Genomic DNA, 15,265 nt, shown 5'->3' on the forward strand with positions numbered 1-15,265 from the left:
AATGAAAATAGGTCGGTTAGCAACAAAAAAACATAACACAAATTGAGAATGACTTAATATAATAAGCATGAAAATTTCCAAAACCCTTATTGGTAGTGTTCAGAAAAACATTCACACCTGTATATGGCTGGCAAGCCACATCTGATATACTCCAATTCAAGAATACATCACCTTGTTTTAATTCAGTTTTTTCAATGGAGGAAATCCAGGCATCCAGTGGTGGTTTCTCTTGCCATAATGTCTCAAGTATGTTGTGTCCGATACCCAAGTGGGATGTTTGACACAGGGTGCATGCCAGATTGTATTTCCCTGAGGAAGGAACTTGGAAACTTGATCCATTTATGGTGAGAAGAATATGGGCCATATGTTTTTCATTCTTCCTTCTGTTTCTGTGCCATTTTTGTCTCCACCAGCCTGACAAAAAATAACTGAAGTCAATGGGAGTCTTTCCATTAATTTCAGTGAGTTATAGATCTGGCCCCACTTCGGTACCAGACTCTTCCCACACTTAAAATATAATTATATATGAATAAATTGTGGGTCCACTTGCTCCAGGTCAATGTGGAGGCTGTACTGCCATTTCACATCATATCACTAGGGGGGAATGATAGTGCAGTTCATGCAAGAAAATGCTCTTTTATCAGAGTTCAGTGGAGATGAGCCTGAGCCAAACCCTAAATCCAAACACTCATCTGCCATCCCCATCCTTTGAGGGAGTTCAGAATCCCCACCTGAATCTGGATCGAAATTTCATGTCTGGCCCCTAACTCTATAATGGACCAAACCAGAACAGAATGTGGTTTTCCCTTGCATCCAGTAGACCCCAGTTCAGCAGTGTATGTAAGCATGTGCCTAACTTTGTGCATGTGAGTAGTCCCATATAGATCATTATAGCCAGTGTGCTTCTCACCCCAGCACCCACCTGCAAATTGGAAATGGGCAGTTTCTGCTGCCATTTGGGCCTAAAGTCGACAGGCTGAGGACTCCAGGATTTGACCCTATATAAACAAAATGTGGGCATATACCTTAGTCTAATGTAGTGTTGTTTATCTCAAGCCCTTTGTTGTCTGTTTTATGTTATGAGTAGCTCGTTAGATAAAACCCTAGGTGTGTCTGCCTAATTCAAGCTGTAGTCTTGTTTATCCACACTGCAATGACAGGGTTTATAAGCCAGACTGTTGTGATGCATTTCCTGGCTGGTGGTGATCATGGTCTGTTGTCTGGAAATTTGGGAGAGTGTTGCCCAGAACATAAACTTTTCTTCTTCATCTTTTTTTAATCAAACTGCTTCCTGATGTGTTCTTTTCTGTAATCTTTGGTATGGGACCAAAATGTTTAGACACGCATGACGGTATCTCGCTCACATCCTCTCCAATAAGTTCGCTGTATTTGTAATTACTCAGGAATAGATGCTGCATGTGACTTCTCAATAGAAATTGGATAATTGTTTATCTCCTCTTGTCAAGTCTCCATCAGCCCATTTTCCAGAGAACTAATCCATTCCTCACAGTCACGGACTGAGAAGTCAGACAACTCACTCCTAACCTGGACTGCCAACATTTCAATTTTGTTTGTGACTCATCATTTTCTGTTATAACTAGGCTATTACAAACAGGTCACTCACTTTTCTTCTTTCAGTCTGTGCCTTAACAATCTCACCAGACCAGATGCTCTGCTGGTGTAAATTGACATAATGCCATTGAAGTCAAATTTCTACTTGCTTTGTGATGAATTCATAGAACAGCCAGTGCTATTGGGTTCCTGATGGGTGTGGGGAGTGCCACCTCCTATGGGAAAATTCACTGCAGAGGGAGGAAGTCTCTGTGACATCAGCTTGTGAAGTTTTCCTCAAATTGTTCTAAACAAGGAGGGGGGTAGGAGTTACCTAAGTGAAACAAGCAATTGACTCTGTTTCTTCACATGAATTCTGGAACCACCCATAAGCTTCCAAGCAGCACAGCTGTAAAGGAGATGGGCTACCGAGTCTTCTCCTGTCCACTGCTGCTCCTGAGATACCCCCGCCCTCAACAGTGCAGTGCTGCAGACCTATGCACATTTTTGGTGAATCTTACCAAGGTGGGGAGAGTGCGACACGTCTCCTCCCCACACACACATTCACAGGACTTTCTGAGGGAAGAGGAGTGACAGTGCCAAGGACGCTACTAAATAAACACATCCCTCTCTGTATGGGAACAGTGAGATTGTACGCAGTTGTTCCAGACTTCACACGGATCCTAAATGATTGAATTCCCTGCCCCCCACACCCATGCTCACTTTCCCTTCTCTAACCTGACTAATCTGAGCACCTGCTGCTTCTTCTTGAGTCCCAGCTGATGCTTTGCAGGGTAAATGTTTTCTTTCCAGTCAAGGAGTAGCATTTTAATGATGTTTTTTCTTTTATTCTGTTCTCCACATATGAATGATCACAAATTATAGATTTTCTTTTCATGATACTCCACAAGCATTGGAGAAGTGCATTGTTCTGTGCAGCTAAGCAAATGACACTTCTCATCACTAGCATTTATCCCAACAATAAATGCATTTCACATTTAATTTGTAATGTCTGATTTTACAAACAATAATGAGGAAAGCTTTTTGGGTAACATAAGAACCTCTCCAAAGTTTGCCCAAGCTCTGAATAAACCCAGTGCTGAATGCTTTTTTGGTTTCAAAAAAGTGTAACCCTTTTCCTCCCCACTGTCTTTCATTTTGTGGGGCTGCTTTGCACTTCAGGGTTCAAACCAGGACCTCAGAGTCTGTTTACATGGACTATGCAGTCCCATTGTTCAGCTAGAAGCACAAGAACTACTGGCCTCAATTTGCCCATGCATCAATGCAGAGCTTGGTGCAGGGACTGAGAAGGCAGACTTGTGCCTCACTGATTCCAGGGGTTCCCAGGGTTAGTTTGGAACTTGTGTGGAACCATTATACCCACATGCCTAAAAGACCTCAGCATGCTATTAGAATGCCCGGGGCATCTCCAGTGCCACAAACTCTTGCAAGGAGGTGTACAGCCATGAAAGCACAGCGGGAAAGAGGCCTGGGTATTTCCCATGCAGCTGTGTGGCTGCTGTGTATTCCCTTCGTGCCAGCATAACTGGCACAAAGGCACCGGAGGTCAAGGATGAATCAGTCCCATTATGAAAATAATTAATCCTAATGAGATTTCCAGCCCAGTTTTGCAGTCTCAAATGGTTCATCTAAGCATCTGCTCTTTCCTGCTGATTTGGACCAAACCTAAATGCTGAATATTTTAAGAATCATAAATAAATTGTGCTAAATTAACATTAATGGTAACATATTGCAGAAAGGAAAACCGGATTGTTAATGGCATTGCTATTCTCAGGTCAGTCTCTTATAACTGTAGAGATACTGTACTGCAGCACATGAGTAATGTATGTAAGATCGCCCACTGTTCTGAGACCTCTAGACAGGCTAAGCACAGCAGGGTGAGTAGCACTGGAATTTGTTTTACAGGAAGCCTTCATTTCCTTGCTTTTGAGGGGTTAAGTGAGGCACTTCAACCACTGCTCTCTCTTGGGGGTTATGTTGGGGAAGGTCAGCTTTAAGTTTCCCCCAGAGGCTTTTCAGGAGCTCTAGCAGTAGAGGCTGCTGTCAAAGGAGAACAGCAGAATGCAATGAATCAGTGTATTCCCCAGCCACCTTGGCTACATTCCCTTCCCAGCCAGTGCTGTCCATTTTTCAGACTGTGATGGTTTTCACGCTAGTCCCCAGGCTTGTGCTGTCACAACCACCCTGACAGATTTTTTACCACCAGGGACCTGGTTTATGCTGGCCTGAATCGGGGCTCAATCTGATTCTTTGTTTTAATTGCTTCTTTCAGGGTGATATGGGGAGGGAGGAAAATCTGACAATAAAGCTGTGAACATACATTAGCATCAGTATGAGCTGAGTATCTTATTAACCATAATCATATCAAATGTGTAACTACCTTTATGGAAAGTAGCTACTGTGCTTGTTCAGTTGTTGCTTTTTAAAACTCAGTGCATCATTTTAGCAAGCCGCTTGCTATGTGTGGGTCCAAGAGGGCTGAATTTGTTGTAGAAATATTTTGTAGTTGGGGGAGAACAAAAGTGTTAAACTCTCTCTCTCTCTCTCTCTCTCTCTCTTTTTAAATGAAAGTGGTTTATTTCAAAATTTCTAATAAGAAAAATAATGCTATTGCTACCTGGCTAAGATCTAGTATGGCAGGTCTGAACCTGAGACTACTTGGCTAACAAATTGTTCTCTCTGAAACAAAGTTTATCGTGGAGATTCACTAATTTGTAATGGAAATCCTTTAAGGCAGTTGTTTTGCTCAGCTAACTGCCAGGAAAGTTTGTGCTTTCTCTCAAGAAAAAAATGAAAAAGCTATTTCAAATCAAACCATACGTTTAAACTACCGTTGGCACTTCAGGGACCAGTGATATCGTTTTGTAACTGTAATAGTTCCAACACATCCATGTTGGAGATTGTAATTTAGTTTCCATCTAGGGTGACCAGACAGCAAATGTGAAAAATCAGGACAGGGGGTAGGCAGTAATAGAAGCCTATATAAGAAAAAGACCCCAAAATCGGAACTGTCCCTATAAAATTGGGACATCTGGTCACCCTATTTCCATCATGCATTAAAATTGGGTAATTGCCAGAGAAACTGAAATGTTGAGTGGGGGGGGGATGGAGATTGTTAAAGTCGTGCTGAATAGCACAATGATGCATTTTTCAGTAACATGGCGGCATCAAGACACAAATGAATATTTTAAGCCAAAAGTTGTATTTCACCCACAATTTAGAGTTCATGCATAAGAAATGTTCCATATGTAAAACTTTCTTGTAACTGCATTGAAAGAAATAGTTATAGATTTTCTTTACCAGTAGCTGTACAAGCTACAAGGTTGGGGGTGGGGAGGTCCAATAAACAGTCTGCTGAAGTCAATGGAAAGACATACATTTGGCATCAGTGGTTTTTGGATTAGCCCCTATAATTAATTCATGAACTAATGTCATGCACTGTTTATACAGAAATAACATCACCCCAATTCAGAATACAGTGGGCAAGTAAAAGCACATCAGTCTCTCAAACCTATTCTTTTAGAACAACTTTATATGTAGCCTGGAAACTAGCAGAGAAATTGAGTTTGGCCAATAACTGACTTGATTTTTGTTTGACTATAAATATGCCCGTGCATCAAAAAATTTAAAGTGTTCTCTGAAAACAGATGTCCATTATCCTTATATTTTTTGAGACCAGCATGAATAATCACTTTTATTTTACACTTATAACAAAAAAACATCCTACTCGTACACACCCCCACATACAGTCCTTTTTGGTCTTTGGGCTACTTAAAACTAATTTCCTGTAACTAAATCACAAATTATTCATGGTTTCCTCCCATTGTGATATTTAATTATAACAATTTGAGTGCATTCCAAATATTATAAAACTCTGTGCTTAAAAAAAATGAATTCAAGACTGATCAGCCATTCTGTGAACCTCTTGTATATCAAATAGATTGGAATGCCACATTTCCATTTAGGCACAAGAATTTACCCTTGTCATTTGACCACACTTGTCTCTAAAAGTCATTCATATTTTTCATCAGTTATTTAAAAAAAAATCTTTAAAAAATACCTGTTTCACTTGTGTCATTTCTTTCCCTTGATTTTCAGTTTGCATTCCTGAAATATTGCCTGCAATGCTTAATGAGTTTCTTTTGCCAGCAGTTGCTTTACTGTGCATGCACGTCATAATTAGATTATACAGCAACAAAGCAAATGGCTCATATGGCTGTTCGTCATTTAGGGTATCCTCCTTTCTGTCCATATTGCTAAACAAGTTTGTTTAAGAAGGGGTTAGAGATTTTCTAATCTATAAATCCTGATTTTGTCTGATTCCCTGTAAACCACAAATCTGATAGCATTATAAATTATGTAAAAATTGGAAAAACATCTTTAAACTCATAGGCTTCACACTGGATTTTTTTATACAGTAGCTCAATATCTTGACTATAAAAAGAATTGAAAAATATGTTTTGTTAATGGTTTTTAAATATTTTTTATGAAGTCAAGCAGAATACTTAAATACGACAACGGCCACCCTTGCCGCTGTTCATTGATATATGGGATGCAACCTTCCATCAACTGCATAGCAGAAATTCCATCTGGACAGTACTGCAAACTTTCCATTTATGTGAAATTTCGTTTTTCATGAAAACACATCCCCTTTCTGTCCCTTGCAGGAACTCAGTAATTTTTTTCCATATTGAGCAACCCCTTTGTTCCACAGATGTCAATGATACTTTTGCCATTAATTTCAATGGGAGTAGGACCTGGTCCACTAAATTAGATCCCTGGCACGGTCTACTCAAAATGTCATATATATATGAAATCTGAGCGTGTAGGGAAAGCTAAATGAAAGTTTACTGTCAAGTCTTCATTGATATCATATTAGCACTTCAGATGCTCACTTTGCTTGTGTTTGACATGTAAATTGCTAGGTTTCATCTCAGATGACTTTGAGGTTTCTTGCATTCCAATCTAGATTATGACAAGCCTTGTTGTTTCTGAAAGCAGAGTTGGTGGTCAAGTTAGAGATGGCAAGGTCATGTTTGGCCTAATTCTCTATTGCAATCCCTGTGTCACTGTTGACAGCTATGCAAAATGGTGTAAAATGCTGCCATTCTGAGTTTGGTAGCATTTTGCACCCACTCTGCACAAGTCTAAATGACCACCCCAACTGCAGGGCATCTCTCCACCTCTCTAGAGAAGAGCCTGCATCCGCAATGTGCATTTTCTAGTGCATTGTCCAATTATTTTAATTGTCTCAGGTGATGGAATATCCACCATTTTTCTTCAAAGGCTATTCCTCAGTCAAAACAGATCTCATAGTTTCTCCTATTACTCCTATTTCTAATACCTTGTCCCACATCAGAAAAGTTTATCTTGCACAGTGCAAGCATGAGGGAAAGGTAATGATCATGACCGGGAACAATTGGTGAATTTTATCAGGCATTAATTAAAACAATGCAGTGTGACCACCAAGTTCCTCTGGTCTAGGAGCTCTATCCTGGAAGGAGCTCAGAACTCTGGCTCCAGTCCAGTAAACCACTTAACAGTATGTGCATAGTCCATTGTCTTCAAGGATGCTACAGCTCACACTTACTCCTATATGTCATTAGACACACACATTTTCTGTCTTGCTATGTCCTACCCTTTATTTTACCTGCACCGTTACTGCAGAGTAAAAGAGGAACCATACAAGAGACTTGAGACTTACTTCTGTGCACACTTGTACATAGTTATAGCCTGCATTTACAGATAGTGCTAGAAAGCAATAGCCATTTGCTTCCTGCTGTGCATCACGTCAGCACTTGTAGGTTCAATACTAAATAGTTTCTCTCTTTCCTTGGTACTGAGATACTTCAAATGTTTGTACACAGTTATTAGGACCGTCCTAGACATTGTGGAACCAAATTATACATAGATCAGGCCTGATTCTGCTGTCTGTGACACGGGAGCAAATCAGGATTAGAACCATTGATGTATATGGAGTTGCATCCATGTAAACCTGACGTTAAGTGATCTGGGAAGTTAGCTTTCATAATCTTCCTTGTAAGGAGTTCCTGTGATGCCTTTGTGTAAGCAGCCTAAAATTCTGTGCTCATTAGCTAATCAGGCCAGATGAATGAAAACAAGCCAGGCTTGTAGGGTGATTAAAAAAGAGACTTGTTTCCTCTGAGGAAAGTGGGGGGCAGCAGGAGCGCTTATCTGAAAAGGTTCCCAGAACAGGAGATCCTTCTAATATACAATGATTACCATTAAAATATTTATGAGCTCCCTAAATATATGGAATGCCGCCAATACCACGGGAAAGTTAATTAGGCAAAACTGTAAAGATTTTAATGGTGTCCACTGTATGAGTCAGTTTATACTGCTTGAGAGTGTTCTTTGGGCCACTTGAGAGCTATAATACAGCCAGGCTTTCAGGACTGCAGCTCTTATGTCCGAGACACTAGAAAATTCAGGCAGGAGTTTTTGTTTTTTCCACTCACAAAATTCTATGACCTCTGTCTAGTCAGCTTTATTTCCCCCGGCCTTGAATAAATCTCTATATAGTCAGTTTTCTTACCCACTTCTGTTCTTCTAAGGCTTCCACCCCACATTTTCCAAAACCAGTGTGTCTTATTTTCTAGAAATCACGGCATTGCCTGCCCCAACACCAATTTTTTCTATCTTAATAGTAGAACTTGTATGGCACACTCATAGCCACACTGATTTTTTCGGCTGAAAGGCTAGGGTTCTAATGGATAGTATGCATCACAATAATGGGTCATTCTGAGCAAGATCACCAAACACACACACATACCATGCAATTCCATCATCACACTCCCTGTCCCCAAGAGGGTGAGTTCTAAAGGAAAACAGCTTGAAGGTTAAAGTTTTCTATGGCATGTACTCTAGCATGCTTGTCATTGGAGTGAGACACAGGACACTGATCATGAAGTATTCATATCTTAAACTGTTAGTTCCTGGCTCTGATTCTGATTTCATTTACACCACTTTTTCCCTGATGCAATTCCATTACTTCACCGAAGTTAATGCGGGGGTACACCAGTGTTCTGTAAGTGAGAGCCAAATCACACACCCTTCTCTATTGTTTTCTCAGAAGTGCAGCTGCTAAAGCCATAAAATAAATATTGTTAACGTACATTAGCAAATTGCTTTTACACTTGGATTCCTTATTAAATTAAATTACAATATTAGTTATAATGAGTGTAATCCATTCATTAGCATTGACCCAAAGTCCTCTGGAGAATGTTGTAAATCCATTTGATGTTCCCGAGTTGGCATTTGCACTGGGAATTAACTGAAAGGTGTGTTAAATCACATGTAGTGAAAGGGCTTCCTATTAACTTTGCATCTGAAAAGGTCCCTGTGCCTGGGCTATTCCACGGGTCCAGAATAAGTTACAAGGCAGAAATTTGTTCCTGCTATATCTTTACAAATGTTGCCATTCTCTCAACAAATTTGGCACACTGGTATTATCTTTATCTGCTCACACAGTCTTGCTCCTGTGTCTGAAAACACCTTATTTGCGACACTTGCCATCATTTTTTCTCCCCTGCTACCATGCCTCTTAATATAAATATCCTTTTGCAATTAATAGTTATATCTTAGGGTTTTATACTGCTCCCCATCACTGAGCATCTTCCATATAAAAGTAAGAGCAAAGTCCCTAGTGGACTTCATGGGAATAGCCAGAGCCTCCCTCTCTTAGGATTAAAAACTCTGCTTGGAGTATTTTTTGGTTCCTGGGAGCTCTTGGTAGGTTAATTTATTTCTTTTGCTTCAGGATTTTTTGGGGGAGAACATTTGAGTGGATGGAGGTATCGGTGTTGTGTCATTCTTGCTATAATGAATAGACTTTACTGAAGATGAAGGTTTTGCAGTGTTCCCTAAAGTTGGTCAGACGATTATTTAATTGGATAGAGCACCCAGAATGCAATGTGCATGGAAGAAAATAGAAGAAATAGTTGTATTGTGTGTATAGATTCACTTGACTAATGTGCTAGTCTATGGCTTCTTAGTATGTTTTGCCAAATCACTTGGATCATTCCTCTTCTCCTCCCTCTCCCCCATGATAAAACCCATAGGAAAGGTGTCTAGAGAGGTAATCTTCAGAAAGATACCCTTATGAAGTTATGTCCCTGTTGTTCCAATGAGAGCATGGGTTGGCCCCCTTCTGAAATATACCACTGGGCCTGCCTTTATAGTTGGTGAATCCCCCAAAATTTGTGGGAGATTAAGGTTATCTAGGTCCGTTTTCTTGCCCTTGGCAGAAGCGCTCTTCTCTTTGGCATTAGCTGTCCCAGGGACCCTAAGGAGAGGAGGCTCCATAGCAAAAATAATGCATTCTTTTCCAAAAAATCTCTAGAAGGATGGAAGTGGAGAACAATATACTGTATATCTGTGCACCTGCCCATGGCCCATCCTCCACGTGTGGATCTCAGGACACCATCCACATGTTAAGGACTGGGACAATTGTCTTAAGGTCAGAGCAGAAGTCAGGTCTAGAGGGTACAGCAGGTGTCCAGGTCAGCAGATAAAGTCAAGGGTCAGCACCAGAGCCAACTGCTAATTGCCAGAGCCCAGGGTCAGCGCTGGGACTGGTAACTGAAGTGAGGCAAAATGACAGGAACTGGAAGAGAGGCAGGGATCAGGCACAGAGCAGGAGCACAGTGGTGAGCAGGAACAAAGGCAGGGAGAAGCCAGGAGCAAAGAAGGAATCAGGAACAGGGTTGGGTGCAGAATGAAGGAAGCAGGCACAAGCAGGATCCAACGCAGCAGCAACAGGGAATTACCTAGTTGCTCAGACAACTTCCTAGGCCTCCTTCTGGCTTACGTGGAGTTTGGCGATCCTCCAATCCAGGCTCCTGTGGGTGGTGCCTCGGCTGAGGCTGTAGTTATATTAGCTCCTCAACCCACCAGGCTTCAGCAGACATTGGGTGGAGATGAAAATGCGACAGTTGTCTGGGCACTCTCAGGCCTGGGTTTGAGACCCATGACATCACACCAGGTCTCTATTTGGAGATCAGACAAACATGAGCGTATCTGACCTAATATGTGATTTGGAAGTGGGGATTCCTGGTAGAACATCAGTTTAGTACATGCATTTCTGTTCTCCTCTAATACAGAGCTGGTTTTCCTTTGTAAAAAGCGACAGAGTCCTGTGGCACCTTATAGACTAACAGACATATTGGAGCATAAGCTTTCGTGGGTGAATACCCACTTTGTCAGATGCATGTAGTGGAAAGTTTTACTTTGGATACCTATGTGGCTTTGAGCATGATTAAGTCCTTGGCATTGGTGAGGCCAGTGTTAAACAAATAATCAGCATGTTAATCTCAACATCTATAAATAAAAAATACTGGAGTCCAGATGAAACCATTATTTTGTTAAACTGGCAAATGAAAATTATTTTTATGTAATTTGTCTCTTGACAGATGATAATGAATGTGAAAATGCTACACAACCTTGTGGAGAAAACGCCAACTGTACCAATACTGTGGGGAGTTATTACTGTATGTGTGCAACTGGTTTCAGATCGAGCAGTGGTCAAGAGAAGTTTGTAACTAATGATGGAACCTTTTGTGTGGGTAAGTTACTATAATGTCATCCAGGTAGCTTTAATTTGTCACTTATGTCTTATGCGTCCTGTTAATTAGAGAAATCCAGTAAAAGAAATTCAGGTGCCCTGATCTGTGCAATTTGAATGAGAGCTTCCCACAATTCACAGACCTGGTATTCCAGTTCAAGCCCCTATGTCTCAATAACAAAATTCTGCTTCCTATAATCTTTACTCAACAAAAGTCCCATTGACCTCAACAGAACTTCAGGATTTAACCCGAATGCAGTAGCTTTATATAGGAATACAGATCTAAGGCCAAATGGTGGCCCACATTCTTTCCATCTTATACCACCTTCTCCTGGCTCTGCCAACACAATGGGCCTGGCAGGGGTCAGATGGGATTTGGTCAGAATTCAAGGCAATCCACTAATCCTGGACCAGCAGAATGGCCTTTAGGGTTTGTCCCAGCCACGTTCAGTTTGCTTACACCTCAGCACCAGACTCTGGCCAATATTCCAAAGTTCCCTTCATCCCTCACTAATTCTTCTTTTCAGTTCTGGTTTAAGGTAATGAGTAGAATGAGTAGCTACCTACCCTCTGTGCAGTCCTTCAGTTTCTGCCTGTGTAGCAGTTTGATGGATCACGTTTAGGATTACAAGACAGAAATATTCTCTGTGAAAATATTATTTCTGAACAATTGTGCAGTCCTTAAGGATTGCCCTTCATTGGAAGAATTGTAACTATTTCTCTTTTTTCAATCCTTCGGTAATTTTCTTTGTGTGCTGTGATACTCTTTGGGGAATGGGAAAACAAGCAATAAATCCGTTGCCTCTTTACACAGGTATATCATCTTTGGACTGATTATATCTATTTCCAGATATCTCTCTCCAAAGCTGGGCAGTCCTGACAATCTCTGTCTTTTCTTACCATTCCAAATATAAGCAAAATAGTGACATATTAGGCTAGAGAGTGATCTAGTCAAACTTTCATTGATGTTCCTCACATCCTGATACCATGTTTCCATTTAATTTGAGAACAGATTCACAGCAATTTTAGTAAACTGGGATTCATGTTGTGAGGACAATTAGCTATAAAAATTACCTATTTCTAGAAGATGTCTTGATTTTTCCTATAAGCTTCAGAAGTCTTGTCTTCAAAGTTGTTTCACTTGAATGTTCCTAGTTTTGCTTTACTTTTTTTGCCAATTGAGAGAGATTACTTTTATTATTACGTTTGTCTGTCTATATCCATCCCTGGTCTCTTTTCTTGTACTAAGATTATGTCTACACTGCAGTCATAGGTGTGACTGAAGCACGTGTAGACCTACCTGAGCTCGCATTGGTCTAGCTAGCTATGTACTCAAGAGGCTAATTCGTGCTGCCACCTGTGCTGCTGCAGCTTCACTGTTATGATTCGAGCTAGCTAGATCCAAGCTAGCTTGGATATGCCTACACGTGCTGAAGTCCCTGATTTCAAAGCAGACGTATCCTAGATTGTAAGTATCTAGATGGGGCAAGGACTATCTCTTTGTTCTGTGATTGTATACCATCTAACACAATGGGGTCCTGTTCCATGCCTAAGGTATTATAAATTAATAATAAACTTTTTTCCCTGCTGTTCAGAGTGCAGACATTCTACTGTCATCCTCTAGTGGTCCCTCATTGTCAGCTTTCCTCTTCTTTTGTGCAAATCAGTGTGGATGGAGCTGACATGTTCCAAAACAAAAAATAACCTCGTGGCATATTATCTCATTAAATACAGGTACAAAATAAATAAAGTCAGTTTTGCAGTTTATCAAGGAAGCCATAGAGGATTACGTTGTAACCCATGGATCATCTACATGTGGGAGAGGTCTCAGACATGTCTTCTACACACAGACAATAGCACCCTAGTGGAGTACCTAGGTGGCAGGCAGTGCCATATGTCTGGAGGGGGCATCAGTATTATAATAGAAGTGTTGGCTATGCTGTACAACTCAGAGCTGCTTAATTTGCACTAGGACAGTGCTGTCAGCCCACTTGATGATTTATGTGGCCCCAAGACACATTCTGAATTTGCACAATCTAAGCTTTCTTTAAACAAACAAACACAAAGTTTCTGTCCCTCTGAGATGTCATGTTAACCTTTCAAATGTGAAGCAAGCATAACCGATGCAATGTTGTCTTCCTGGGTCTAAAGACAGCCTAAAACACTGGTTCTGGGAGATGGCAGTTCCCCCACATTAATCTAATTGGGCTGTTAACTCTCATATCTAATGATGACACTTTACATGTAAGTGATAAGTTTTTCATGGCTGATCATTATATCAGATAGATTAGGGAATGGGGTGATGATTACACCCACAGGGAGAAGAAAAACTGGAGGTTGCTGTAGAGAAGGAAAAACACAGGGAAGAAAGGAGGAGAGTCACAAGGACAGGGGACAGCGAAATTGAGAAAGGAGAATAGGGAATGAAAAAAACCACAAAGTAGAAATACTGGTGGTCCTGAAGGTGAGGATATTTTCCTGCTTCTTATGCTCAATATAAGTTAAATAATAATTATAAGCTTATTTACTACATGAAAGCCATTTTCCACCCTTGATCTTTGTATATTAGTTCTGCTGTGGGTCAAAGGGGAATGGAGCCCTAAATTGTAACCCCAGCCCAAGGGGTCAAAAATAGAATTTGTTTCTGTCCAGAATGAATTTGACATCTCTGCATCACAATTTCTGGAAGAAGCTGCACCATTCTTCCAAACGTACACTACTGCATTCGGGTCCTGACTTTTCCCCCAGCTGATTGGCCATTAACCCTTTCTCCCTCATAGCACTTTGGAGTGCCGTTTGTGTGGGGATATGTTGTTATGCCACATAGCTGTTATCTCTTTGCATATGCCCTTCTTAGGACAATTTGGAATCCACTTTGTGTACATTGCTTCTCTCCACAGTGCAAAGCCAAAAGGAACATCTGGTCCTTTAGCAGTGGACGTTTCAATACCTTGCAAGCTACTAATACGCATCATTTATAATGTAGACATCAAGCTGTCTTGACTGGCTGATGAAGAATCAAAGAAAAATAGCTATGATCCCATAATTGGCAAGACTGAACATAACCATTCTCACTACCTTTATATTAATTGGAATGATCTTGCCTGCTGTAGTAAATGAGCAGTGACAAAAAAGCAGAAATATAATAAAAAGTTATACATCTCTTTTCACACTAGTTAAATGGGGTTGGTGGTGTTATTTTGGGGGGTTTTGCTTTAATATTTCTTTCTGATCAGAGCTATTATAAAGGCTTCAAAGCTCACTTCCAGGGTTTATTTTGAATATTTTCTGAAAGGCAGGGTTCCTTGCTGAGCCGTGGCAATTGGCCTTCTCATTAAAGGGCCCAGTCCTTCAACCATCACTCATGAATCTTCTCACTAAAGACTACTCATGTGAGTTAGAGTCGTAAGACTGGGCTTTTGGGGCCCAAACTTGCTCCTATTGTAGGTAATGGGAGACTGAATGGGCTCCTAGCTACAAACCTCAGGTGGAAATGGATCACTTTCTAAAAGCACTGACAAGCTGTTGTTTCCTGTGTGGTCTAAAGTTGCATATTCATCTAAAATAGAATGACCCCCAAAACCCTGCAAAAAGTACAGAAGAAAATGTAAACTGACACTGTTAAACTATTTAAAAGTAACATGCAATCTACCTTGAAGTGGTAGTAAAATTGTTGACGGCAACTGCAAATCATATTTGTTTAAAGAGAACGGGAAGATGATCAGTACCTTTTAATTATCTACTCCAGTAAATATTTTCTCCAGCAAACACTGAATTAGCTAGGATTCATATAAATTAATTCTGTATAGACAACTCAGCTGCAGATAAACTATTTGTATATACTCCTCAGTCGGTTTGTATGTCCTTAGCATTTTTGTTGCCTGTCATGTCCATGAACTTCCACTTCTGTTTTGATAATCCTGCCTCCTCATTAAGGTCTCCATTACAATTAATATGTGACAACAGTATGAAAAGAAAGGTAATTTGTATAAATACCTGATAATGACAAATAAATTATTTGGGTTTATGAAAAACAAATTAGCATATGTTCCAAGACAAGTATAATAACCTGGAAAAACTTTTGTAATGGTAAGTGACATAGCAACCTGA

The 15,265-nt window shown here is 40.4% G+C and overlaps 1 protein-coding gene across 2 annotated transcripts in view; it reads left to right on the forward strand.

Annotated features, from left to right (window-relative positions):
* The window catches only part of ADGRL4 (adhesion G protein-coupled receptor L4), a 98,996-nt gene that overhangs the window by 44,708 nt on the left and 39,023 nt on the right, over window positions 1-15,265 (forward strand). For both annotated transcript variants that reach the window (XM_054037085.1, XM_054037086.1), the window contains exon 3: window positions 11,004-11,156. In XM_054037085.1, coding sequence (XP_053893060.1) covers window positions 11,004-11,156 — 153 coding nt within the window. The remainder of the gene's footprint in view (window positions 1-11,003; window positions 11,157-15,265) is intronic.

This window comes from Malaclemys terrapin, chromosome 8 (genome assembly GCF_027887155.1).
Source record: "Malaclemys terrapin pileata isolate rMalTer1 chromosome 8, rMalTer1.hap1, whole genome shotgun sequence".
NCBI lineage: Eukaryota > Metazoa > Chordata > Testudines > Emydidae > Malaclemys > Malaclemys terrapin.